This window comes from Notolabrus celidotus, chromosome 5, assembly GCF_009762535.1.
Source record: "Notolabrus celidotus isolate fNotCel1 chromosome 5, fNotCel1.pri, whole genome shotgun sequence".
Lineage (NCBI taxonomy): Eukaryota > Metazoa > Chordata > Actinopteri > Labriformes > Labridae > Notolabrus > Notolabrus celidotus.
In genome coordinates, this window is record NC_048276.1 from 34,144,278 (window position 1) to 34,170,717 (window position 26,440).

Genomic DNA, 26,440 nt, shown 5'->3' on the forward strand with positions numbered 1-26,440 from the left:
TTGAAATATTGCACATTTGAACTAATTACACTCCTGGGGTGAAAGAAATCAGAGTAAAAATAGACATTTAGGGGTCTAAGCGCCCCACGTACAGAGGCTACAGTCCTTGTCGCAGGGGTCGCCAGTTCGATTCCCGGCTGGTCGACCATTTCCTGCATGTCTTCCCCCACTTTAAAAAAAAAAATAGACATTTGGTCCATGAAATGTGGTGATGTGAAAGTGGGAGGTGACATAAATATGAAATCCACAGTAAGGTGCTCATGCTCCAGAGTGCTTCATTCAACTTCACCAACAGTCTTGGTCATCATGTCTCTGAGTCGTTCGGAATTGTGAGACTGTAATCACCAAACGAATTGCTGAGATCTGAGAACACGGTGACATTGCAGCAACAGAGTCCAGCATGGCGAGATACATGAAGGTCAGATGATCAGACAGGTTGTAAACAAGCCCACAGAACAAGTGTCCACTCTCTCTCCGTCCTTTGTTTCTACTCTTCTCCTCCCTTTACGCTCCGCCTTCTCTTTGCTGAACCAGTGGCCTTCCTGCTCCTCCTCCTCTGACTCCCCTCCATGCTTTGGCTGTGGATATTTGTATATCTGGTGTTACTCTGGTGTAAACACTAATGGGTGATATCAATCTTCTCCATTAACTCTCAACGAAAGAGCAGAAATGTTTCCCAAAATGTCAACTTGTTCATTAAACTGACAGTCCTGGGAATCCTTCAACAGGTAGCAGGGTGCAGTGTGCACTGTTGATGTATGAACTCTGTTAAAGCCTGTCCACATCAGTATCTGCTGAGTAAAAGTTGCTGTACTCTGTAAGACAAATGGTTTGAATATACAGCGGCTGCAGGCACAGTGAAGGTGACACAACTTTATAAGCTCTGCTATCACTTCTCTGGATCCTCGGAGAGGTTATACAATCTTCGCTGCAAAGCCGCAAGCACGACCGTGGACGCCTCACCCCCTCATGGACATGTGTCTCAATAATAAGTGAACTTGATGTCACATACTATATCCTCTGTTCAAATTTGTATTCCATGTAGTCGTGTTCGAGGAATTAAAGGGCCACCTTGAGTGTCACCTTTTCTACATTCAGATGTCTCATTCTCTCTCAGAGTGTCAGGAGAGACTTCTTATTAACTGCAAGATATATTACCATTTCATGACAGGACCTCCAGAATGAGAAAAGAATTATATCCTTTAAACACCACTGAAAAAAAAAGTGTGTCACTGTCAGTGCCATCATATGGAGGTAATATGATCTAATAAAAGTGTTCCCAAGAAGAGGACATTGTTTTTTTGCAATGATGAGACACCAAGCAGCAACCTGACAGGCTGAGAAGTGAGGCTGATAAAGAAATGGCAAAAACTCTAGTACCTGAAGTGGCCACTGGAGGCCGGCTTAAACAGTGAGTCGATCTCAGTGAGAATCCTTGCAAGTTTACAGCTGAAATAAACATGTTCATAAAGATGTGGTCCATTTAGATCATTTTTATATTCAAGCCAAATGTTCAGTGGATACCTCTGAATAGTATGCACACATTTAAAGCACTACTGCACCGCAGATCATTTGAATATCATGAAAACCTCATTTACTTATTTAAGACAGTAAAAAGCTACAAATTACAGACTCATTTCAGGTAAAGTCAAATGTTTTAAATATTTTATCTCCTAATTTTGATAATTTTGGGCTGCAGCTCAAAAACTAAACATTTACTTTACTAATTTTGACTTACGACCAAAAAGACTTGCTATAATCTTATTTTCTGAGATGTTCAGGAATCTTAGAGTCTCAAGTTATGCATAGAGGAGCATAACTAACTGCATGCTAACCGTCACCTTAAGTAAGTTAGTTGATTAACTTAACTTGTTGGCAGTGTTTGTGATGTTGTTGCTTTGCTAAGATACCTCTCATGCAAACATAAGACAAATTATATGACCTGTGGGTGGGAGCGTGCTTATGTTCCCATATTTCCTTTTTCATACATTTATATCAGATTTGATCCCCCTTTCTCATAACTTGGTAGCCAATTGCACCCAACCTATTATCCAGTAGCAATGGACTACAGATGGAATGTAGCTTTTAGCTAAATCTGGTGCGCCCTTCTCTTTGTTTGTTGCAAGCATTTAATGTAAGTGCACATTGTCCTTTTAAATAAACAAACTAAACTAAGTAGCACAGAGGCATTGAATAGCTTCCGGTCAGATCAGTCCAATTATGCGCAGCCACTGGACCATAGTTTGCAGTCCTAATTTTGAAAATGTCCTCGAGATGTGGGAACATACAGTCATGGCCAAAAGTTTTGAGAATGGCACAACTATTAATTTTCACAAAGTCTGCTGTTTCAGTTTTTATAATGGTAATTTGCATATACTCCAGAATGTTATGAGGAGTGATCAGCTCAACTGCAATTAATTGCAAAGTCCCTCTTTGCCTTGAAAGTGAACTTTATCACCAAAAACAAATTTCCACTGCATTTCAGCCCTGCCACAAAAGGACCAGCTAACATAATTTCAATGACACACAGGTGTCACACACATTAACACAGGTGTGGGTGTTGATGAGGACAAGGCTGGCGATCAATCTGTCATGATTGAGTGACTGGACACTTTAAAAGGAAGATGGTGCATGACACCATTGTTCCTCATCTGTTAGCCATGGTTACCTGCAAGGAAACATGTGCAGCCATCATTGCATTGCACAGAAAGGGCCTAACAGGGAAGTTTATAGCAGCGAGTAAGACTGCACCTCAGTCAACCGTCTATCAAATTATCAAGAACTTCAAGGAGAGAGGTTCAATTGTTGCCAAACAGGCTCCAGGGCGCCCAAGAAAGTCCAGCAAGCGCCAGGACCGTCTCCTGAAGGTGTTACAGCTGCGGGATCGGGCCACCACCAGTGCAGAGCTTGCTCAGGAATGGCAGCAGGCAGGTGTGAGTGCATCTGCACGCACAGTGAGGCGAAGACTTTTGGAGGAAGGCCTGGTGTCAAGGAGGGCAGCAAAGAAGCCACTTCTCTCTAGTAAAAACATCAGGGACAGACTGATATTCTGCAGAAGGTACAGGGACTGGACTGCTGAGGACTGGGGTAAAGTAATTTTCTCTGATGAATCCCCTTTCCCATTGTTTGGGGCATCTGGAGGAAGGCTTGTTCGGAGAAGACGAGGTGAGCGCTACCATCAGTCCTGTCTCTTGCCAACAGTGAAGCATCCTGAGACCATTCATGTGTGGGGTTGCTTTTCGGTCAAGGGAGTGGGCTCTCTCACAATCTTGCCTAAAAACACAGCCATGAATAAAGAACGGTACCAGAACGTCCTCCGAGAGCAACTTCTCCCAACCATCCAAGGGCAGTTTGGTGATGAAGAATGCCTTTTCCAGCATGGTGGAGCACCTTGCCATAAAGCAAAAGTCATAACAAAATGGCTCGGGGAACAAAACATTAAGATTTTGGGCCCTTGGCCAGGAAACTCCCCAGATCTTAATCCCATTGAGAACTTGTGGTCAATCCTCAAGAGGCGGGTGGACAATCAAAAACCCACAAATTCTGACAAACTCCAAGCATTGATTATGCAAAAATGGACTGCCATCAGTCAGGATTTGGTCCACAAGTTGATTGACAGCATGCCAGGGAGAATTGCAGAGGTCTTGAAAAAGAAGGGTCAACACTGCAAATATTGACTTATTGCATGAATTCTGTGTAATTCTCAATAAAAGCTTTTGATACTTATGAAATGCTTCTAATTGTATTTCATTATACCATAGAAACATCTGACAAAAACACCTAAAAACCCTGAAGCAGCAGACTTTGTGAAAATGTAATATTTGTGTCATTCTCAAAACTTTTGGCCATGACTGTACTATAGGGCCTAATTTTCAGTGAAAAACTCTGGTGTAACTCTGGGTTTTCTACGAAGGTGGTTTACGTTTTACTCAGACCCGGGTAGATCATCATGATAATTTATGCTGAATATTGAACTTGTTATGTTCAGGGTAAGAGATCAATTTGTGGAAAGCACCACCTACAGACCATCAGTTAGATTAATCATAGAGCTCTGTGAGCTGACCGTGAGGAGGAGGAGAGAGAGAGACTGACAGGACACTTTGTCTGACTGTATGATTTTACATGTAAAAAATATGAATGAAAGTTATTGATTGATTGAGAGCCTTAAAGTTGTTGTACTTATTTGGCCAAGATGTAAAATTACACATGCATTTTAAATCATATTTTCATATTTATCTTCATCTTTATCTGCCCGCTCTGTTGGATGCTGTCTGGCTGCAGCTGAAGTCTAAAACTGTTACACAGACCACAAGAATAAATCAGAGCAAAACATTCTTTTCAGGGAATAAACACGAGTTCTTAAAGTCAGATCGAAAGTGCAGTAGTTATGAGAAAGTGATATTATGTCTTAAATTGCACATTTCACTCTTGGCATTATTTTTCTTTATCTGCCAGCTCTTCTTTTATCGTGCAAACACAGCTGTGCTGACTTTGATCTCAACTACGTGTTTAACCTTATATTTCTCTGATATCATAGTGTGCTCTGTGTTCATATCACTATCTGCTGATCGCAGACTTGTTCGTGTGAATGCACTCACAGGGTTGACTTACCAGGTTGTTAACCAGCTTTGTGTGATAACCAAAAGATACTCTGAGTATGTTGAACTTGTCTCGTATCTTTCATGAAACAGACCGTCAAAGAAGTCTGTACTTTAGCATATTAAGCTCAGCATACCTAGCTTGTTGGTTTGTTCAGTGTCTCACATACATTGGTCTTTGTATGGCGGTCTGTGCAGGAAGTCAGGAATGTTGTTGGGTTATCCCAGCAGAGAAGACCATGACAAGACCAGTTATCTGAAGTTACCCATTTTAAGTGTGGTCTCTTAACTGGCTTTCTCCACGGACATGCAGGTGAGCAAGGAGCAACGCAGCTACTTTCCACGAGGTCAAATAGCATCTTATTCTGTGGGGAACACAATGGTTGGCTAACTTATCAACCAGATTGGTATGTGCAAATCCTTCCCTTCTCCAAAATGCCACCATAACATCCAAATAAAGTAATCTCTGACTCCAACAAGACACCAAACTCAAGGGTTCAAAGAGAGTGGTCAACAAACCAAAGGAAGGCCTCACAGTGGCCTCGTCCATCCTTCATTCAGTCAATGCAACTTTCACTCTTGTGCGTCTAAATCCACCTTAAAGATGCTTTTCTTACAAGGCGGATGTAAAATCTAGCTGGTAAATGTTTCCAAGTCTGACTCACAATACAGAAGACTGTATGAGAAAGCTATTTCAAATCAAAGGCACTGTGGAGCGTGTGTGTGCGTGAGTGTGTGTGAATGTGCTGTACATAAGAGCTGATTTCATACCAAACATATGTGATCGCCTTATGTAGAAGACAGATTGCTCCCCTGCTGTGCGTAGTTACAGGACTTCAAGAGTGCTTGTGTTTCCCTGTCTACTTCACTGAACCAAGAAATGCTTTGCTCTTCACACATCTTCTAAGTAAATGTCATGAGTAAATGTTTTAGCGTGTGGGGAAGATATTAAAAAGGGATCACACAAACCAAGTTTTAATGACGTAATGAAAGTATGGAAGAGAAAACTTAAAGCAGTAAACTGCTTAAACTGAAAGACAAACTTCAAGTTTTGATCTGCATCCACATGTTTCTGCTGCAAGTGTGTCATGTGTTGCCAAAGTCATCACCTGCTGAGCCGGCACAGTGGGGCTGATCCAAGAACCGGTTCAAAGTTGGAGCAGGTTGTAAATATCTGAAACTTGTGCATTCGATATGGTATGTGAATTTCAGTTCTGCTTATTGGTCACTGACGGCAACATGAATGTCAGGATTAAAGCTCATTGAGAATTTTGCAGAAGTTTGACTTGTCTGCCAGGACCCGCTGTGCCGATGTAACATTACATCATTTGTGACTCAGTATGTCAACAAAGTGGAGAGAAGAGGATCATGGCAAGCCATCAAAAGTTTGGCTAAGCTTCACTGAAAGAGATAGACAACCCGTGTGGCAAAGACATTTCAAGCAAGGGAGGAAGCACGTCCAATATGACAAAGCATTTATACCAACACGACGTAACTGCACTGTATTCAAAGTCCTGTGGTCTCCTGTTCACAGGAGCCGTAGCAAAGACTTCTCACACTGATGTACAAAACACAGTGGAGCTCAAGTCTGCATTTATACTGAGGCTAAAGAACCATGTCTAAAAATATTTCAAATAAGTTTTGTTTTTGTTCTGCCTGTTGAGACTGTGGTAAAAACTTTAGTGTGGTTTCAGGCCAAGCGGCAACCTCCTGTCACAAAATATGAAGTGTTTTAAACTGCAATTCATCGAGAATCCACTTGAGGCTGGCTTCAGAAACACCAGAAACCACATACACACCCATTCAAAGAAGACGATCTTTACAGCAGAAATAAACATGTTTACAGCCTGGTTCAAAAAACGGCTTCAATCTAAGTAGCTAATTTCTCTATCTGCACACACTGTACAGGGGGTGATTTTTTTTCAAATGCAAAGGTTCAGAAGATATTATGATTAAGAGTTTTTGGTTAGGAGGCTCAAACCCTGCCTCTTTACCTCACACTCTGCCTGGTTGAGTTCCGCATTTCCAATATGGCTGCTGACGACGATTGGCTTTAAAACAGCGCTCAGGAACAGATGAGTGATGTCACGGATACTAGGTCCATTATTTATACAGTCTATGATTTCAATAAGGAATAATTAAGAAATAGAATTTGAAGTTATATAGTTCTATAGAAGTAGTAACACCGCCCTTATCTTGAGGATTGGAGTATGTATTATCAGTATTTGGATGAGGCTGTCAAGCTGATGCTGCTGTTTTCAAAGAAGCCCTGAGTTCTCTGGGTTTAAGTTCCCAGCTTCTCTGATAAGCCATTTCCAATTTGCAGAGAGCAACACATTGTAGGGTCTCTGTCTAAAACACTCCCACTCTTAGTTAGGTGATTGTGTGAGAGTTTTTTTGTTGGCAGCATTATGCAAATCAATGTAGTTCTGTAATGGAGGACCTTGGCTGCTTCAATAAGCAGCCCCAAGACTAAATGCTGTATAATTTTTCTTTACATAATCATACAAACAGCCAAGCAGGTGGTAGGTAAGTTCAGACTTGCTGTTATTTCTACAGATAAAAAGGAGGAGCAGTTAAAGAAAACATGTTCCACTTTAATGCAATACAAGTCTAAAGTATTTATTCATGGATTCAGAAACTGTTAAACTCTTCTCTAACACAAACTGTTCAGCTTGAATACCATGCAGCAAGTGATTTGAACAAGTCATGTCAGGAGCTCTGAATAAGTCAGAGGTTTTCTTGACACAGACACAGGAAAGAAAAGGCGAATCATCATCTATCGCTCAATAAGTGGCTGTCTGAAGCCAACCCAAGAGCCTTTAATGCATGTTTTATTTACTGTATGTAATCCTGCCTCTGCAGAATCACAGCTTTTAAATAGATTGCAAAGCAAGTGGAGGTATATTCAACATGCTAAATTGATTTCTTTTTGATGCGTTCATGTCACGCAAAAGAAGGATGCTTACACGATTCAAACATTTCAAGATGCTGAATAAAAGGTCTGCCAAGAAAAGGGGTAATGCATCTTAAACAAAAAGTGCACTCCTTTCAGCAAGAACAACCAACAGGCCCTGGAGCCTTTGGTAGAGGTCTTGCACAGCGCACTACGTCTGAGGGGAACCAGGGCTTAACAAAAGGTTGCTTTCAGTGCTGATGAAGGACAACATCCTTAGAATTCACTCCACAACAGCCAGGCAAGAGCAGAACTACAGCTCAGAGCATCGCAGGGATTCAAAGAGATTCAGAGAGCAGTTTTACAATGAAGAAATCTGGTTCCAACAATTAGAAACAGAAAATCAATTTCATCAGACTGACGGGCCCACCTGAGAGTGTAATTACAGAACAAGGCTGCCAGTATAAGAAGGACCGGTCGTACCAGTAAAAGCCTCTCTTTCTTATTGTTTCCACTAGGTGGTTGCACTGCTGCTCAGACAGCACAGATTAGTTTTAGCCTTGAGCCCATCTGTCACAAAAATTATTTTTTAAATCTTGCAAAAAGGGTGCCACACTCAAATGGGTTCACCATTATCTGATGCTGACAGCAAACGCCACAAAAAGCACCAACTGAGCTGCTAGCTAAATATAAAAAGCATATGCTTCATGGATGCGAACACAAACAAAAGTGGCAGGTGCATCAACAAAAATGCGCCATCTTGACATCAGAACAACAGAGAACAAACAGAGAATCACTAAACAGCAGCACTGACTCATTTGCAGGCGCAGGGTGTTGATGCATATGGAAAGGCAGCGAGGTTTTTAAATGCATGTAGGGGCAGAGCTCTCTGTACAAACACAGCAACAAAGAGAGGATTTCATCTCGCCACATGTAAATCAATTAGGTTTGAACATGAGAGCTGCTGTGTCACACTGCTGCTTTGTGTACTCTCCGTCCACCATCCACTCTCAGAGAACAAGGCTGCTGCTGCTGCTGCTGCTGCTGCTGCCGCTGCTGCTGCTGCTGCTGGGAACACTGCCAACTACATGCAAACCATGACTGGGCAAACACGGCTCTGCAGGCCATGTTATGCAGCTGACTGCAGACACAGCTCCGAGCAATCCCAGGCGCAAAACCAATGCGTTCACCAGACCTAGAGTTCGATTCAACACTGTTAGTCATAATCTATTCAAGAAGCCATCTATTCAGGTTAACCACAGAATTCTCTCTGCGTGTCACTTCAGAGATTTCCCCGAGGAAACTATTGAGCTGAAGATGGTAAACCACTGAGGTCCTCTGATCAATTTATACACTGATAATTACCTCAACACATTTTAAATGTATGAACATGCTGTAAAACTGCCTCTGCTCAGTTTACCACAAGGTAATGTATTAAGAGCTGCAATGAATACTCAATTCATTGATTAGTGCAATGACGGAGCATTAATCAGAAACTAGTTTATAATAAATCAACTGTTTCAGCCATTTTCAAGAAAAATATCAAACACACACTTGGTTTGTTTTCAGTTTACACCCTTGGAAACTGATGCATGTTTTTTTACATTTGCAGACAATTAGCTCATGAAAGTATCATCAAATAATCTCCAGGTGCAGATAAAGTTCCTGTTGTGGGAAGTTTTTAAACAATACAACGAACAACTCTGTGTTAGCAAGCTGCATTACACCACCAGATCCATGTCCGGTCTGTCTCAGATCCGCTGCAGTCTGGCTCTGTGCTCTCTCGTCCGTCAACACCCACCAGTTGCGCTTTCAGAACGCAGCACGGAGCAGGACCTCCGGACAGCTGGAGTCATGTGACCTTGTTTTCCCGCCATAATTATAGCATTAATGAATATCCTCCTCCTCTCCTCATCCATGTTGTCTTTCTGGTCCTCTGAAAACCTCTGACCTGTTGACTCCAGGCCTGGCTCCACTCATCATGACTTTGGTTTGTTGTTGTAGTTAAGTGAAAAACGATCTGGTGATAACACAGAGTGTTTTATTCTGAAAATTAACCGGATGTTTTCATTTTGTTTTAGTGCCCGACTTCCTGTCCCGCTCCATCTGCTCTGTGGAGATTGATGCGTCATGCTCCGGCATCTGGCAAAAATGGAAGTGTTGCGTAACTGATCCGTTGCGTTCCGACCGCAGGGAAGCAGCTGGAACGCAACGGATCGGATCCAGTGGAAGTTAACACATTGACTAGAATAGAAACCTATCAGATCCGGTGCCGTGACGGATCGGAGAGGGACTGGACACTGATCCGTCACGGCACCGGATCTGATAGGTATCATAGAAAGTGTGTGAAACTCTGCACTGCAAACAAACGGCGGTATGATGGAGTAAACCTCATAACTCCTTATATGAGAGGAGTACAATAAAGAATATTATACTTAAAGTAATGTAATCCCTCTCCTGGTGACTAGTAAATGACGTTTTGTTGTTCATCTCCATGTAATTCATAACATGGTCATGTATATAACATTCCTCTACTAGCCTGCTAATCAACTGAGAGCTGCATGTAATCGTCACAGTTTTGTTAGCCAAAATATAGACAATGTATGCTCTGTGAATATAAAAACATATGCAGATTACCTGAGATGATTTAATGTAAATGTTAAATGATTTACATGAGCAGCATCGCAGGATAATTTCTCAGCATGTCAGCACTGACATGTGTTGGATGGTCAAGTTTTCCCCCACCTCATCTCAGGTCCTCCGGCTCCTCTCTATTAGCAGTTCCTCAGAAGAGAACAAAAACATTTGGTAGTGCTGCTTTCTGCCACGACGCTCTGAGACGATGGAACAGCCTGCCGGAGGATCTGAGAGGAGCTGATAGGGATATTCAGATTTTTAAACGTAAACTAAAAACATATTTATTCAGTCTGGCTTTTATCTAGGGTTTAACAATTGTATTACTTTAATGTTTAATATTGATTTTAATGTTGTTTTGAGATTTTAGACATTTTAACTGTATATTATATTTTTTATTTAATTATTCATTTATTTTTTAATTGATTTGCTCAGTTTTATTGATATTTTTAGCCTTTATCTTTAACTCTTATCCTTACCTTTAATTTATTTATCTTAACTTTTTATATTCTTAATGTTAATTTGATGCTTAAACTTATTTTCATTACACACATTTTATTGTTGTTGGTGTGCATTAGTCTCTATTTCAAAATCCATCAATGTTTTTTTGTTTATTTTGTCTTGCCATTATTTTATTTATATTTTACAGCTTCTTTCTTTTTTTCAATCACTTTAAAGCACTTTGGGTTGCATTTGATTGGTATGAAAGGTGCTATATAAATACAGCCTGATTGCTTGATTGCTTGATTGATTGATTGATTGATTGATTGATTGATTTCTTCACGTGAAATGTGTTCAGGCTGTTCTTATAATTAATGGTCCATATGTAAAATCTAAGTTGGCCTCATCAGGTCCCTTCATCAGCTGATTCACACCTTTAATCCACCTTTGTATGCTGCTGTCACAAAAACAGTTCGCCATTGCTGTGCTGACAGCTTCGCAAGATGGTCTTAAACTCCTCATCCATTTTTCTTTTTTAACTGTCTACATTGACACAGCTGCTTAAATAAAAAAAGGTGTATTAAACATAAAGATATCATTCTCCCACACAAAACAAACTGTGTTCAACTCTGTAAAGAAATCAAACAATACCCATCTCTGTCTTGTTTGATTTAACGGTGAGAAACATCACAACACAATGATTAACCAGAAAACTCCTCTTTGAACCCTCTTCTGTCTGACTGAAGTGTCCTTGAGAAATCTTAATCCGTATCAGCTCAGGGAATGCTGCTCTGCACCTGACCTCTGACCTGTGTGTGTGGAGGAGGATGGTGAAGAGAGAAAGAAAAGGAAAGGTGGATTTCCCTCTCAGCTTAAATAAAGCTTCAATTCAAACTGACGGAGCTGCTTTTTCCTTTCTGAGCGAACATGTTATCTCATCAACCAATCGCTGCGAGGCTTTCAGTCCATCAACCCTGCAGAAAGCTAACTGTTAGCTAGTTAGTCAATATAGTAAATCTGAGGGAAAAGCATGAGGAATAATAAATTCATTACAGTGCAGGATTTTACTCCGAGCGCTCTCAAAGCTCATGATATTGCTGTTACACACCTGGGGATTTGTCTGCTTAGCTCTTCATCCAGCAAGTCCACTGCTTTAGTCCTGAGGTATTCTTACAAATTTGTTTACTTAGCATATGAGTGTGACAAGGAGAGAGTGCTTTAAACTGCTAGGGGGAGTGCAGCGAGGCTCTTGTGTGTGCGTGAGTTGGAGTATGTGTGGAACTTGAGGTCTCTGAGGCCAAGAGCCTATGAAGCCCTCCTCGGAGGCAGCCGGCCATGCGCCAAATCTGTTACTGCAATTACTTCTGACAGCAGCGCCTCCATTGTCCAGGAAGGTGGGTTTCCCTGCGCTAAGCAACGCTGACCACAGGCGTTCGCGGGGATTTGTGTAGGCAGAGCAGTGCAGTACACTTGCACACTCGCAGCCTTGGTGAAGTGAAGCCATCAAGGAGAGTATATTCTTTAGTGCAAACGTGGGCGTTTTCTTTTGAGTGGTAATGAAATTGAGGCAAGACTGGGAGATGATGAGTAGGAGAGGGAAGGAGATGGTAATGCAGTAAATACTGGGGGAAGCATGCACATTTTAACAGTGCAGCTTATTAAGGAGCTGGATCCATCACTTATAGAGTCCAATGTTTAAATATGGCTCCTAATTATACTGTACTGTGAGGTGTTCTGTTCACTTTACCTCTCAGCAGTGCTCTCAAAGGCATCGTCAAGATGTCTGAAGTAGGCTTGTATCACAGCTCCAAAGATATTTAAGAGACTTCTCAAATGTTTTCCTTAAATCAGCGTCTCGGCCTGAATGGAAGTCATTTAATCCAGTGTTTATTGGCTTTGAACGCAGGCACATCCCAATCTATGTGATGAAGTACTTTATTTACTGTATCACCGGAATATCTGCGTCACGAGCTGCATAATGTCAACCAACATCAGCAATGTGAAAGACTGCAATGCATGCCAAGAAGCATGATGACTGCAACTAGAGAGGGTTACAGTAGCTGAGATTACTCCACCAAATACTTATTCCTGAACTCTTCCTAAGTTCAAATATTATTATTCTGTTGTTTAAGAGTGAATATCAACCTGTCTCTTCGTTGTGTTACCATAGTCTGATAAATGCTGCATCTTTTTGTTGTTGCTTGATGAACTCTAAAGGCTGATTTACCTCTACGTCGCCCCTATGCAGCAGAGGCTGATGAGGACAAGAGCACCACATAGTTGTGCGTCGATGTGTCCGTGTCACACAGCAATGCGCCGCCGAAACACCTGAGGGCAGTGCGATCTCTCTGATGTTGGGTAGTCTCCTTCCGGCCCCGCTACGATCTCTGATTACTTTTCCACAGAGATTCAGAGCGTGTTATGTTAATCTACAGCTGACACATGTTGCTGTTTATCATACAGACATGATTACATGAAGAATGCAGAGGAGGAGATGAAATACACGGCCGATGTACAGCGGGGATCACGGAAGTGCTGTAAAAGCGGGAAATACAATGCTGCCGAGCCGACCAATCACAGGGCTTGTGGCTACGCCATCGATTCGACGCAGAAGTGTAAATCCGGCTTTAAGAGTCAGAGCGTCAGAACAACCACCGTGCAATAATCTCATGAAACAAACACTGTGATTATAAATACAGATCATCTTCATAATCTTTAGAATTATTGTAATCTATAATAATCTGTAACACACATTCTGATCATGTTCATCAGCCGCTCATCTCACATGTACATGAACACTATTATTAATGTTAATACAGTATACAAATGCACATCTATCCATCTATCTACCTATCTATCTGTAAATGAACCCACCTGTTACAGTATTACATCGTGTCTGTATTTCTCATCATTCAGCATCCTTTGCACTCCTCACTATCCCACTGTTGTCTCACACTGTCTTGTATAAGTTTGATGCTTGATGTCTAATGTCGGCTTTCACGTAAACAAAGACGTTCGTTACACCGAAACACAAACCTGTGAGCTGTGAGACCAAAGACGAACATGTTTTTGTAGTGGTCTCATCATTATTTCTATCCTGAGCTGTAAATGCTCATCAGCAGTGAGTGTGTTACCGCCTGTAGGTGTCAGTCAGTTCAGTGTCTGTTTGGAGAGTCAGGTGGAGTACAGACACAGGAGCTAAGCTAACCATGAAGAGTTAAAGCTCCCGTGAGGAACTTTCTGTTTGTGTTGACTTTGGCGCCCCCCTGTGGACTAAGTGATCTTGCTTATTTTGTCCTGTACATGTGTAAATGATGTCATCTCCTCCTGCTTTGAACTAACAGTCAACTATTTCACTCATTAAGAACATTTAATGCAGAAAATGTTTTTTTTCTTGACATGCTGTCAATCACCTCATCTGACACCTACCCTCTCACAGCGATTTCAGGCTTTAAAATAACAAAACAGAAATTATCAACACCTTTTCTAACGATCTTGTTTGCTTTTCTAGGTCATAAAGAGGCATCACTGTTCATTTCAGTCCATTTCATGACCACTCAAAAACTCCTCACAGGAGCTTTAAATAAATATCTGTTTGAATGAACGCTGCATTACTCTCTCTTACTTATTAAAATGTTAAATACTTAACTCTGATTGGTAAAAAAAAACTCATTAGAACTGTAATTTATTCTGAATGCAAAGAGTGACGCATAGGACAACCTGATCACTCACGTCACATCAGATCAATCAGCAGAAAAGAGTCCAGCACATTTCATCTCTCTGTGTTTGCACTGAAGCAGAAATGTTAGTTTCCCTTCGCTGAATATTGTGGGGAAAAAAAGCGTTTTATATTAACACTTTAAATCTGAAGGCTAACAACATGGATCATATTTGTATTCTTTTTATTTGGGGATCTTGATGTTTTTGATTCCTGGTTAAAGGTTGACCAGTCAACAGCAGAGAAAGAAGAGGAGACGAGGAACCTACAAACTCACAAGGAGCTGAGTGAAACCAACATTGACCAAATTGAAGAAAACAGACACAAGCAACCACAAACTACAACACTGTATGAGCTTTGGCAGGGTTACAGGACTAGTTGAGTGAGAAGATGCCAAGAGAAGAGTTACAGGGAAGAGGACCAGGTGCTGCTATTTTCCACATCAGAAAACACTCCTGTTCAGACTTCACTAAGTCAACATTATCACCACGTCACATTGCCATTCCATGCTCCCTGTGCAAGTGTGTATCTCTCTTTTCATGCAGTGCAATGAGTTATGGCATGAATCAGCTGTTTGGGTCTGAGAGTGCTGCGGATAACTGAAAGGAATTCAAAATGTACTTTTCAATGGATTGTAAAGTTGGTGCATTTCTTTCCCCATCAACATAAAGATTTACCTTCTGCTGCTGAGTGACCACTGCCTCGGATAGCTTTGCTGAATGTAAACCTTGACTCTTCCAATTATCCCACAGAGAACTCTTGACTTCTTGTACTTGTTATCTCTTTTTTAATCCCCTGAGCTGACAACTGATCTGATACTTTCAAGTGTAGGAGTAGTGATATTATAGGGCTACAAAACCCAGTTAGTGCCCAAGAACAGGGCTGTTTGAAGGCATAAATACAGCCTTTATGTAGAAGGAAATTAATGTTTTTGGCTGGGTTTTATTGGAGTTGCTAAATAACAGCTAAGCCCATCTTATGATGCAGGTACTCCAGCTGGTCTCCAGACAGAGGCCATGCTGACCTCCATTTACTGTAAGTAATTTCCTGTGTATTGAAAAGTGTGTAATGCAACCCCTCTTTGAAAGATCCAAACCATCCCTTTAATCAATGTATGGCACCGTCACACTCAGCCTGCAGCTGGAGACAGTGCTGCTCTGCTGCTGCTGCTGCTGCTGCTGCTGCTGCTGCTGCTGCTGCTGCTGCTGCTGCATCACTGAAAAGTTGTTTGACATTAAAGCAGGATTATCGTCTCAGAGTCTGACCAGATCACCAGGACATGTCGGGAAATCATCTTTGGCATGTTTGATTTGGATTTCGTACACTTTGCAAAGCACACGTCACTCCATGTAGGACAAAGTGTGGCGTTATCTGTTGTGTAAGAGGCGACTTTGCACACAAACACAGAAGAAGAAGAAGAAAGCCAGAGGAGATGGTAGACGGTTGTGTAATGTGTTGTAAGTCTGTCTGTCGTTCTCACAAGTGAGCAGCTGTGACGTGATGTACTATGAGTGTTTCCGCTCCTCTCTTATCTGCTCCACACAGGAGAGACAGAGTCTTCTTGTGTGCCCGTGGTGCTGGACTGTGAGTGTGGTCACCTGGTTCCACTCTGTAGTATTTATATCTCATGCATCTTTCAATATTCTCTAAATCGCCCTTTAATTCTTCTTAGTATTTCATTATATTGTGACCTGATAGTATGAGACCTTACTGTTGTATGCCATGTCTTCCAGGTTTCACTGCCTTTGTGAAGCAGTGTGTTACTCGGATGTTTCAATATGCACCCAAAGCAAGTGTTATTTCTGTATCCTTTAGATTCTTGTGCAGTTCCTGATGTAACTCACAGCATACTCGCACTTCTTGATGTCAAACTTCAAGTGACCTTAAAGGAAAACCACACAAAAGTGCCATGACACTCCTGCAAGGGGTTGAAGCTTCTTTTCTGAGACATTGGTACTGAATGTGTGCCCTCCCCAAAAAAAAACATCCAATCATGCAAGTAAAGACTAATTAGATCACCAGTAATCTCTGCAGATGCATGCTGCTGAAACTGGCACCATCACTTTGCTATGCAACACAATTATGCTCCTGAAAGCCCACTGGAGCGAAAGGGGGGACGATGTGGGAGGTTAGTTAGGAAGGGAGGAGGAGGAGGAGGAGGACTCTTACCATATGAAAGCGCCGCCACACAGATGAGGAGAGTCCATCTGCAATCCCGTACACCTGACATGGTAGAAATCCCAGCAGGCGGATGTTTAAATCCCAGTTGTTCCAGTAGCTGATGGTGGATAAATAAACCTCTCTGCAGCTGGTAGCCTCCACAGGATGCTGTTACAGTTCTGTCCAGGGGTCTTAAGTTGGATGATGCACGGAAAATGTATATGTATGCGCACGAATGTGTGGGACACAATGTGCGACGCCTCAGTCAACAAATGTATAGTCCAGCTACTGTCCTTATACTGTTTTTAAGAGCAGCAATCCAAAGGCACGAGCAATCCGCGTCTTCTCCAGACTAAATGGAGCGTTTTTTCCATGGGAGAAAAAAAAAGTTAGACTCCAAATTGCCCAACTGGGTAAGCAGAGAAACCCAGTGTTCCCTGAATCGCATCCAAGTCCGTGCGCGAAGCCCGATAAAGCCCCCTGAAATCATAAATCAATGGGCATCAGTGGAGAGATGACGCGCGCCCTGGCTGAAAATCCACAAATCCTGCGTGCCTTTACCCCCAAACAGAGCTAGACTGGCTCAAATGACATGCAAAAGAGAAACACCAGTAGATATTGTCCGTGTTTGTCTCCAATTAAGATTTCAGGAATGAAACTCCTTGCGTAAATCATGGATGGCGAGAAGGGCGAAAAAGGCATCCGCTGCTCTGCATCGCTCTACTTCAGCAGTCACTGACTTCTCGTCTCCGGGTTCATTTCAAATCCTCAGCCGAGAGGAGAGAGCACATTCTGGGCTGAAAACAAGCCAGAAACGGTCCCGGGTAGCTGCGGGAACACAGAACCGCGCTTTCTTTACCCCGCAGGTTTCCAGTGGCTCACCTACCGCAGACCCTCAGTCAGGAATCACCATGCAAGCGTGAGGAGAGCAGAAACCTTCAGAAACTCCTGACGCGTTCTTACTCCGCTTCACTTTAACATGTCAAGCCTGAAACCGGAACGGGGCACCGCCGGTGCTGCTTACCGGGAGTCTGAAACACAGCCAAGTCCCACCAACTCTCGGATCTGTTTTTGAACGCAGACTACCTGACCGATCCGCACCTGTGTGACGTGTTTGGACCCGGGACGAGGCCACCTGACCCGCTGTCTGAGGCACAGCTGTCTCGGTCCGGTTTTTAACTCCGCTCCAAAGTAAACGTGCTCACCTTAAAATGTTCCAAGCCGCAGCTCTTGCTCGCCAAGCCAGATATAGGGTAAAGAAGCCATTTCCGGTGGATATTTTCAAAATAAGACACATGAATTGACACGTAATTTCTTGTACAGGTGTTAAAAGTACAGGTAGCTAATTCATCACATGTAACGTGAAGTAAAATAAATGGCATGTTATTTCTAGAAGCTAGGTCTATAAAAGAATGTCAGGGTGTCATCACTGCAAAAAATAACGATATAAATACTTCTACCTCCAATGTCAGTTTGTTGATTTCAATAAAATTATCATTATTATTCATATTACTTTTTTGATTTAACTTAAGCTGGTATTGTTGTGTTTATTTCCATAATTCATATGCATCGTGTGAACTCCTAATGGATACTAAGTGAAGTTAAGACCCTTTAATGTTCCATAAATGCTTTACAAATTGATTAGATGGTGTGCTAAGCTGATACTTTACTATTATAGAAGTCAGATAAAATGTAACTCAAGGCTCAAAGTTTAAGATCAGTTTCTAATTATCACAAATGAATATGTACCAGTAGAGTCCATATGTTAGGAAGGCTGGCTTATTTAACCTCAGCTAGAAGACCTACAGTAAATCTTTTTTAATGTAATACCCCTTTTAAAATTCCTCAAGCCTTTCTGTGTCTGTATTTTCTTTCCTGAAGCTTCAAGATAATTTGCTATGTTCGTCACGATATTTTTCCTGCTTTTATTTTGAAAGGAAGACCGCTCTCATCCGGTCTGGTCCACATTAATTCTTGTGAACTTGACGAGTCTTAAACCGGGCATCGCAGACCAAAATTAATCACGTGAGTGGTCTACCCGCCCCCTCCTCATCAGAGAATATCCCACCGTATGAAAAGTCTTCACCCTGCCGAGTCATGGCCTCACTTTGAGTCCAGTCAGGTCTTTGTGTGGTTTGGTTTGGAGGCGAGGTTTCAAGCACACACGGGTAAGCTACTTATCTGTCCTTTAGTTACAGCTTAAGCACACTAAACACGATAAATGTTTGATATTAAGCGTTTTGAAATATTTAACAGGTGCAGTTTATTAAATTTACAATGGCTGCATTCCATTTAGGTGTAGCAGCTCTCTTGTATTCTCCCTACTGTACCTCACTGAAAGGAAGATGATTTGGAGTAGACCGTACACCTCCTCTCAGGCCATTCAAAGGGCCTGTCATCACTGTGGTCCATAATGAGGTTAAACTGTGATAGGTTAATTATGAACCATGAATACCTATTTCACTAATGGAACGCTAATGATGCTGGCTTACATTTAAGTGTCATTATGCAAATGCTCCATGTGACTGACATGTCAGGATGTGAATGTAAAGAGCATGAGAGGGAGGACTGACACAACCAGAGAGTGAAGTGGGATTTTTAAAATGATATCCCAGGAGAGCATCGTTCTCACAGCCAGGCTGTCAGACAGTTTTGAGGTACAAATAGGAAATGTAAAGGGATGCTTGGTCCATTGGAGTGGGGTTGTATGAGGCTAGTGTCAATAGAAAGTGTATGACACACAGGAGATGACACTCAGCTCGGCCCACTCGGATAGAACTTTACTCTGAAAGAAAACTAGCACAAAAGCAAGGCTATCAACCGCTGCAGACGGGGCTAATTGCACCACATAATTTAGCTCATTTTATAACCTCCTTCCCAAACACTGATGTTGGTGTAAGTCTGTCCTCTATTAGGTCATTTTTAATGGGCCTAAAGGAAGCCCTTAATTTTTAGTATTGTTTGCAAATGTGACACATCTGTGAATGTTCCTCCATCTGCACTGATCAGCTGTTCTATCATGAGCCACCTTGACTTTTCCCTGGTACGATTAATAGATTGTGAATTTTCTTATTTTTGCATCTCACTTTGACATCATTTTTATGCATAAGATTAACCGTCAGGCAGTAATGGATCCAGAGTTTCTGATTTTAGTGTGTTTTGAACTCGTTAACATATGTTTCATTATGCAACAAAACGCAGTGAGTGCTGAAAACTTACTTTGAAGACGCACTTACAGGCTGTGAAAACACACACAGCATTATCATGTACAGGCAACCACAAAAACTCCAGGCAAATGAGAGGTTAAGACTGCACTGGTCTTGAGTGGGGGCCCTCCTCTCTTGGCGTTTATGAGTCCATGATACTTCTGGGTGTCTCAACAGTGAATAATGGCATCCCATAAACACCCCCCTCTGAGTGGTCCTGGCCTGATACTTCTGGACCCAGCAGGGGTCTTGGCTGTACAACTTAAGCCACTGGCTGCTTCCCGGGCTGCTGCTCTCTGCATGCCTTCAACACAGCTTTGAAGGCTGAGTGCAGACTACGGCTTCTCATTCCCGGGTCTGATGTTGCTGAAGAACCTCTGCACCCTGCCTCCAAAGAGTGGACTTCAGTCTTTGAGTGATGTGACGCTGTGTTTTAGCAGCTCTCTGTAAAGCTCTTTTCACCCATGAAGTCCTGACTGCCTCTAAATAATCAGGAAGTTTGTTCCTCGTAAATTGCCTTTCACGCATGTATCTCATGGCAGAGGATTGTACGCGTCACAAGCCCTTTTTATAATGGTGTTTATATCACTAAAATATGTACAAGGACCTCCATAACCAGAGTCCTTCCAGGGTGAAGTAACCTCAATAACAATAAGTATTTGAAACAAGAGCACTGAAAGGAGCCTTGGCAGTAGATGTGTCAGGTGAAGTACAAGCTGTCAATCATCATCTCGCGGTTGCAGGCAAACTGGAGCTGGTTTCACTTTAGGTGTCTGGAGCTGCCTCTGGTTATCTCAGCCCCATCATGGAAGAGCTAGATGTTTGTATGAGTGCAGATGCTGCTGGTAGAAATGGTTGCAGCACAGTTTGCTTTGAGACTGGGGGGCCATGATAACTCCTCTCCACCGTGTGTGAAACATTCTGACAAGATTGAATGGGCACGATTTTTCACTCAACACTTTCAAAGAAACAGAGAAAGAAAGAAAAAAAAAACTCTGGACTGAGTGGTTGTTTGTTTGGTTTGTTAAAATGGCTAGTTTGACACAGAGAGCGCTAACCATGGAGAAAAACAACTCAATGCCTCATCGCCTCAAAAGTGGTTTCCAAGAAACGTTTGAGATAATGCATTTGTAAGTTATAAATGATGTGTTGCTTTTCTTACCAACTCCTCATCACTCTGATTATCTGATTGAGGATGCGTTTTGGAAGTCAACAGCTGAGGGCCGGATTGATTGATAACCATAGGGTACCACAGACTAACGAGCCACTCATCAACCACAAGTGCACTGCAACAACTCGTACCGGGTGTGTTTGTCCAATATCGAATTTCATCTGATAAAAATCTGATTTCACAAGAAAAAATTAGGGCCTGAATTTGTTTGTAATGAACAACAATATCTGCCAGTACAGCAAATAAAAATGTTCTTTGTGTTTTAACTTTAAAAGATAATTTTCTTGGAATAAGATATATTTCACTTCGTAAAATTTGAGGCTTTTTTTATGGGCACATCTTTGTCCCTTCAGTGTTTGCAGGAAAATGACAGCTGTACTTGAAATCGTTACTATAGGCGTTTTTCGACTGCAGGAACTAGCAGGGGTAGTTCATCTCCCCTCATGAAAAGCCCCTGCTTGCAGGGTAGTACTTTTCAAAGGTCCCGGGACTTTCGTGGGGGGACGAGGACTGCAATGCTGAACGTATCTGATTGGTAGATTACCTGCAGTGTTTATTCCGCCACAATAACATCACACACATCTGTGATTCACTTGATTTCTCTTTCTTTCATTAGTTTTTATTTGTTCTATCTTTTTTGTATGTGTGTGTACTTTTCAAAAGAAGAAACCTTGATTCTCTTGATTTAGCAGCTTGTAACAGTAGTCTTCTCTAAACAAACCGTGAATGCGTCTCTCCCGGTGTTTCGGTTTTAAAAGTGACCCTGTAAAGTGGAGACCTTCAGCTGTACGTGTCAGTGTTTGTGGAGTTTACACAGCTGTTGAAACACAGAGGGAGTTCCTGGGAATGCAAACTAGTTTTGCTTTAGTACGATATCATAATACCCTCATCAGATATGTCAGTTTCTTTTGTTGGCAGCTTGAGAATGAAAACCGGAGAATTCGTTCAGGTCTCAGTGAACATTTATTCTGGTCACATGTAAAGAAGTACAGCGCTGGTATCAAATTGACAGAGTTCCCGCAGGAATTCCGGCAAAATGAGCCCCGAGTCCTGTGTGTGATCTTCTTTTCTACAGCATCATCTCAGATGTGTTCCTCCCCGTACAGAATGTTGAGTTTCACAGCGTGTCCTCAGGAGGTATACTCCAGTAACATGCTTAGTGCATAGATAAGTATACTGAGAGTGTAGGAACATCCGTCGAAGGACATGAGTGACATGTTATGCACATACATTTATACTTTTTAGGTGCTATTATGAATCACCAAGAGAAACTGGAACATGGAGAAGACAGGAAAGGGTACTGGTGGCTGGTAAGAAGTCCAAGGGTTACAATAAGAAGTGTTAATACTGCCTAAAAGAGCGTATCAGTCTACTTAAAGCAATGACTGAATGTTGAGCAAAAATAGAGATGAACAAAATGTCTAACCTGTTTTTGTTGCACCTGCAGGTTGGCAAGTTAACAATAGAGCAAGGCATGGTAAAATGAATATCCATGAACTATCCTGTGTCAACTGTTAATAATGGGCTATTTAATCCTGTTCTGTTAACCTGTTTGTGATGCAGAGCGATGCAGAGCCCATTGTTTTGCAAGAAGAGGCTAACAAGGCACAATAAGTCCCATCGTGCCTGAAAACGTAACAAGAGCAGCTTTCACACGCTTTAGCAGCTAATTTATCAAGACCACTTATGCAAATCAAGTCAGATGCAATTTTCCAGTTAGAACACCTGAGCCTCAGCTCGGCAGCAGCAGCAGCAGGCAGGTGAAGGAGCAGCCTGTGGATCCCTACTGAGCCAGCAGCCAGCGGGCAGAGAAGCACAGACTGCTGCAGGTATGACATGACTGTTAATGCTCTCTGAGTGTTATGACTTGGAAATTGTTTTTATTTTCTCATTCTATTAGATAAAAAAAAGACTTGTTGGCAAATAGAAAATTTGTTATTTCAGGCTCTTGTGCCTTTGTCATGATGGTGAGTTAGGATGTGTATCCTCTGGGAATACATACCATTAGTAATTGCATTTAAAATTGATGAGTTCTTAACTAAAACAATGAAGGCTGCTCATTTCAATTACATAACACTCCTTTTTATTACCACTTAATAAAACTGTATTAGTCTCTCCTCCTGCCAAGTATGCCCCACATCTCCATGTGAGAGAGGCCGTTGCTCACAGGTTTGTTCATCTGATGTTGACTTTCTGATGAAGCCTGTTAGATAAATGTCACAGCCTTTAACACTGAATGCTTATGGGATTACTGGGTGATGCTAACACAACAATGTCATTAAGGCAGCATTTTATATTCTCAGGCAGTTGTTTCACACATTTTTTATTTAAATGAGCTTATGTTTTTATGAATCTCCATTAAAGTTGCTCTGATTATTTCAATTTGTTCTTATTTCATTTTTCTTGTTTTTTCATTGATTGTTTTTAACTTCAGATTCTACATTTTTATTTATCTTCTAAATAAAGAATAGAGGTGGAGGGCTTGGGGAGCTGGGGGAGCCGGGCCCCTTCTGCTACTAGGTGGGCTTGGTTGGTGGATGCAGTGAGCTCCATTCGTAGAGCTGACTATTTTCTTGTCAAGTTGTGTGCAATGATGTGGATGTGTGTGCGTTTATATAGGTTGCCCCAGACTGGATGAGTCACGGTTGGTAAAAAACAAACTACATGACTGACTTGAGTCATGTAGTTGAGTGTAAAATATTGAATAGATTGTTGTGCAGTATGACTGGCTTCACTTTCACTCTCACTTTTAACTTTACAACGTGCAGATTTACAAGTGGATTTCAGATATTGTCTCCCAGTGTATTTCGGGTAAAATAGTCATCAACCCCAACATCATCATCAGTCACTTGTCAACAAAGTGCAAGCTAGGTGGAGCATTTTTACCTGATAAACCAAACATGAGTAGCAGGTTATATAAACATAACAGTGGAGCGATATTGCGCAGGGAGAAGGAAAAAAGAGAACAAAGAAAAGCCAAGTTACAAGAACTGGACACATATGTTGTTCGTCCTCCTGGAGATGAACCTGGCATTATTGGCAGTCATTCAGGCCCGCCCACGCTCATTCTCCAAGTTAAAACTTACTAAAAACCCCTTGAGGAGCACGGTGGGACAGGAGAGACTGAGTGGACATGTCATGTTATCTATTGAGAATGACAGAGCAAAGAAAATGGACATACAGCGCAACGTGGACAAGTTCGCGGAGCACAAGGCTCGTCCTTCACCCTTCAAACAGTGGTGAGTAGGCCGAGTACTTCAGATTGATTTTTTGTTTGTATGTGAAGATGAGGGCCGCTGTGTCAATTTTACTAAACTCTATAGCTGTTGATGCAGTGGCCTGCTGTGCTCTCAAAAGTTGAAACAGTTAAAGTGTGTGTCAGAATGATGCGGTCGCTATCCGTGGTGCTGAACTGCTTTAAATTGGTGTTGTTGTATTATTAGGGGCCAGGTAGCCTCATGTTTTTGGTGTTCTCTTGGTTTGTTAGACTTCATGTCCATTTGATTGACTTCAAAATGACATAACCGTGTGTAAAAAATGTAATGCTTGTAAGCCCTGCTATTGCGGGCATGTGTATGTTGTAAAGTAATATTATGGTTAGCTTTATTGGGTTCTAAGGGCCCGGTAATGTGCCCCGCCCCCTGGCCTGGCACTGATTTGTTCCGCTAGTGGGTCCACACCAAGGGAGAGGTTCCGGTGGCTGGTGGGGAAGCTTTCAGCGGTGTGACTGCCCCCTGGTGGCTGGCTGCAGTATAGGTCAAAAAATCCGTCTCCCCCATTCATTTGAATGGGGGAGCAGTCAAACTTTAAAAAATAAATACACGTCGTACGAATGTTTCTCACATCCGTATGCTGTGGTGATATGTAGTTAGTATCTGAGTGTTTTGTGTTCAAGGCCTCTTTTTTCGTTAGTTATTAGAGGTTAAAAAACGGGGTTTTACTTCCGGGTTTCCTTTGATTCACAGCCGCCGTGGAGTGAAACTTCAAAGGGCACACAGCGTCTTGTGACGTCACGCTGTAGGGTAGAGCTTATTACAGTGGCTTCCCAGGCTCTGGCTGCACAATGGCGGTGCCCAGGAGCGGGATTTTTTGGCTTCAGAACCGTACAACGGGAAGAGGCGGAGCAACGCTGTCCATTTTTATTTACAGTCTATGGTCCACACTCATCACAGATTCTCTCCTCACTTCAGCTTGGTTCTCCTGTCACCCCCCTACTGCAAGAATCTTGGCATCACCCTTGATAAAGACCTTAACTTCAACCAACATATCAAAACCACAGTTCAGTCTTTCTTCTACCAGCTGAGCAAAATCTCTCGGATAAGGCCCTTCCTTTCACACCATAACCTAGAAATTGTCATCCATACATTCATCACTTCTCCATTAGATTATTGTAACTCACTCTACACCTTCTTAAGGAAACACAACCTCTCAAAACTCCAGTTAGTCCAAAATACCGCTGCCAGACTCCACACATACACCAATGAAAGGGAACACATCACACCGTTTTAGCCTCTCTTCACTGGTTGTCTGTGGGCTTTAGAATTGATTTTAAGATTTTAACTCTCACTTTTAAAGCAATAAATGGACTGGCCCCTGAGTACCTAAGCAAGTGTCTAAAAATGTATGTCACCAACTGCTGACTGAGATCCTCCAGTAGGTCCCTCTTGGAACTTTCTAGAGTGAAGTTAAGAACCAGAGGGGACCGGGCCTTTGCAGTCAGGGCCCCGTCACTCTGGAATGAACTGCTGGAGGAGATCAGGCAAGCCACATCCTTGTCCTCTTTTAAAACTCTTTTAGAAACATACTTTTTTAAATGTGCTTTTACCTCTTAACTTCTCAATGACTTTTTAATTTCTGGGTGGTTTTTATTATTGTCTTTTACTTAACTCACTGTAGTTCTCCTAACCACTGTCATGTGCTCTTGTGTTTTCACTCACTATTGTTTTGCACAGGCGTTAATGCCACATACTGCTGAGTGACTCACATGAAGCATACTTCGAAGAGCAGGAAACTGTATCCTAGCTACCTTCAATCTCTTCTCATTATGTATGTAATAGATTTTCACTGCAGGGGTTACATTTCTATAGCAGCTCTAACACTCTGCATTTTATATTCTATATCTGTCATGAGTCAATGTGTAGTTCAGTTTTTCCTTGTGTTTCATGCCTTGGTTTCTCCTGTGTTTATTCCGTAATAGTTGTCATTTGTGTCCCTTGTGTGTTTTGTCATCCATGTCTCTTTTTGTACTTTCTTTTGTTTCTTAGTCTAGTCTTGGGTTCTTTGTTTTGTAGTTCTGATACCTGTGTCTCCAGTTTAGTTTTACTTTCTGCCCTTGTGTGTTTCCCTCCTTTGTGATTCCCCTCATTAGTCTCACCTGTGTCCTGTGTTCAACACCTGTGTTAATGACTCTGTGAATTTACTTCCTCTGTTTCCCTTGTCCCTGGTTGGATCATTGGCTGTTTTCCAAACCGCCTACTATACCAGCAGTACGTACTGATTTGGCCAAAATTCAGTATGTAGCAAGTAGTATTTGGACAAGAGCAAAATCTACAGTATGCCAAAACTCCCCTGATGTCTACTGACACAAAGGGCAGAAAGTAAAACTGAACTGGAGAC

At 42.0% G+C, this 26,440-nt stretch overlaps 1 protein-coding gene and 1 long non-coding RNA gene across 2 annotated transcripts in view; one reads left to right on the forward strand and one right to left on the reverse strand.

The window, feature by feature from the left end:
• tmem132e (transmembrane protein 132E) overlaps nucleotides 1-17,685 on the reverse strand; it is a 601,081-nt gene extending 583,396 nt beyond the window's left edge. The window contains exon 1 of the mRNA XM_034683892.1: nucleotides 16,457-17,685. Within this exon, the coding sequence (XP_034539783.1) occupies nucleotides 16,457-16,517 (61 nt within the window). The 5' untranslated portion in view covers nucleotides 16,518-17,685. The remainder of the gene's footprint in view (nucleotides 1-16,456) is intronic.
• Nucleotides 17,686-18,482: 797 nt separating this feature from the next.
• Nucleotides 18,483-23,206, forward strand: LOC117813065. The gene is made up of 2 exons (XR_004631316.1): nucleotides 18,483-18,615; nucleotides 22,070-23,206. It is a non-coding gene; the product is annotated as an uncharacterized LOC117813065 (long non-coding RNA).
• The last annotated feature ends 3,234 nt before the right edge of the window (nucleotides 23,207-26,440 follow it).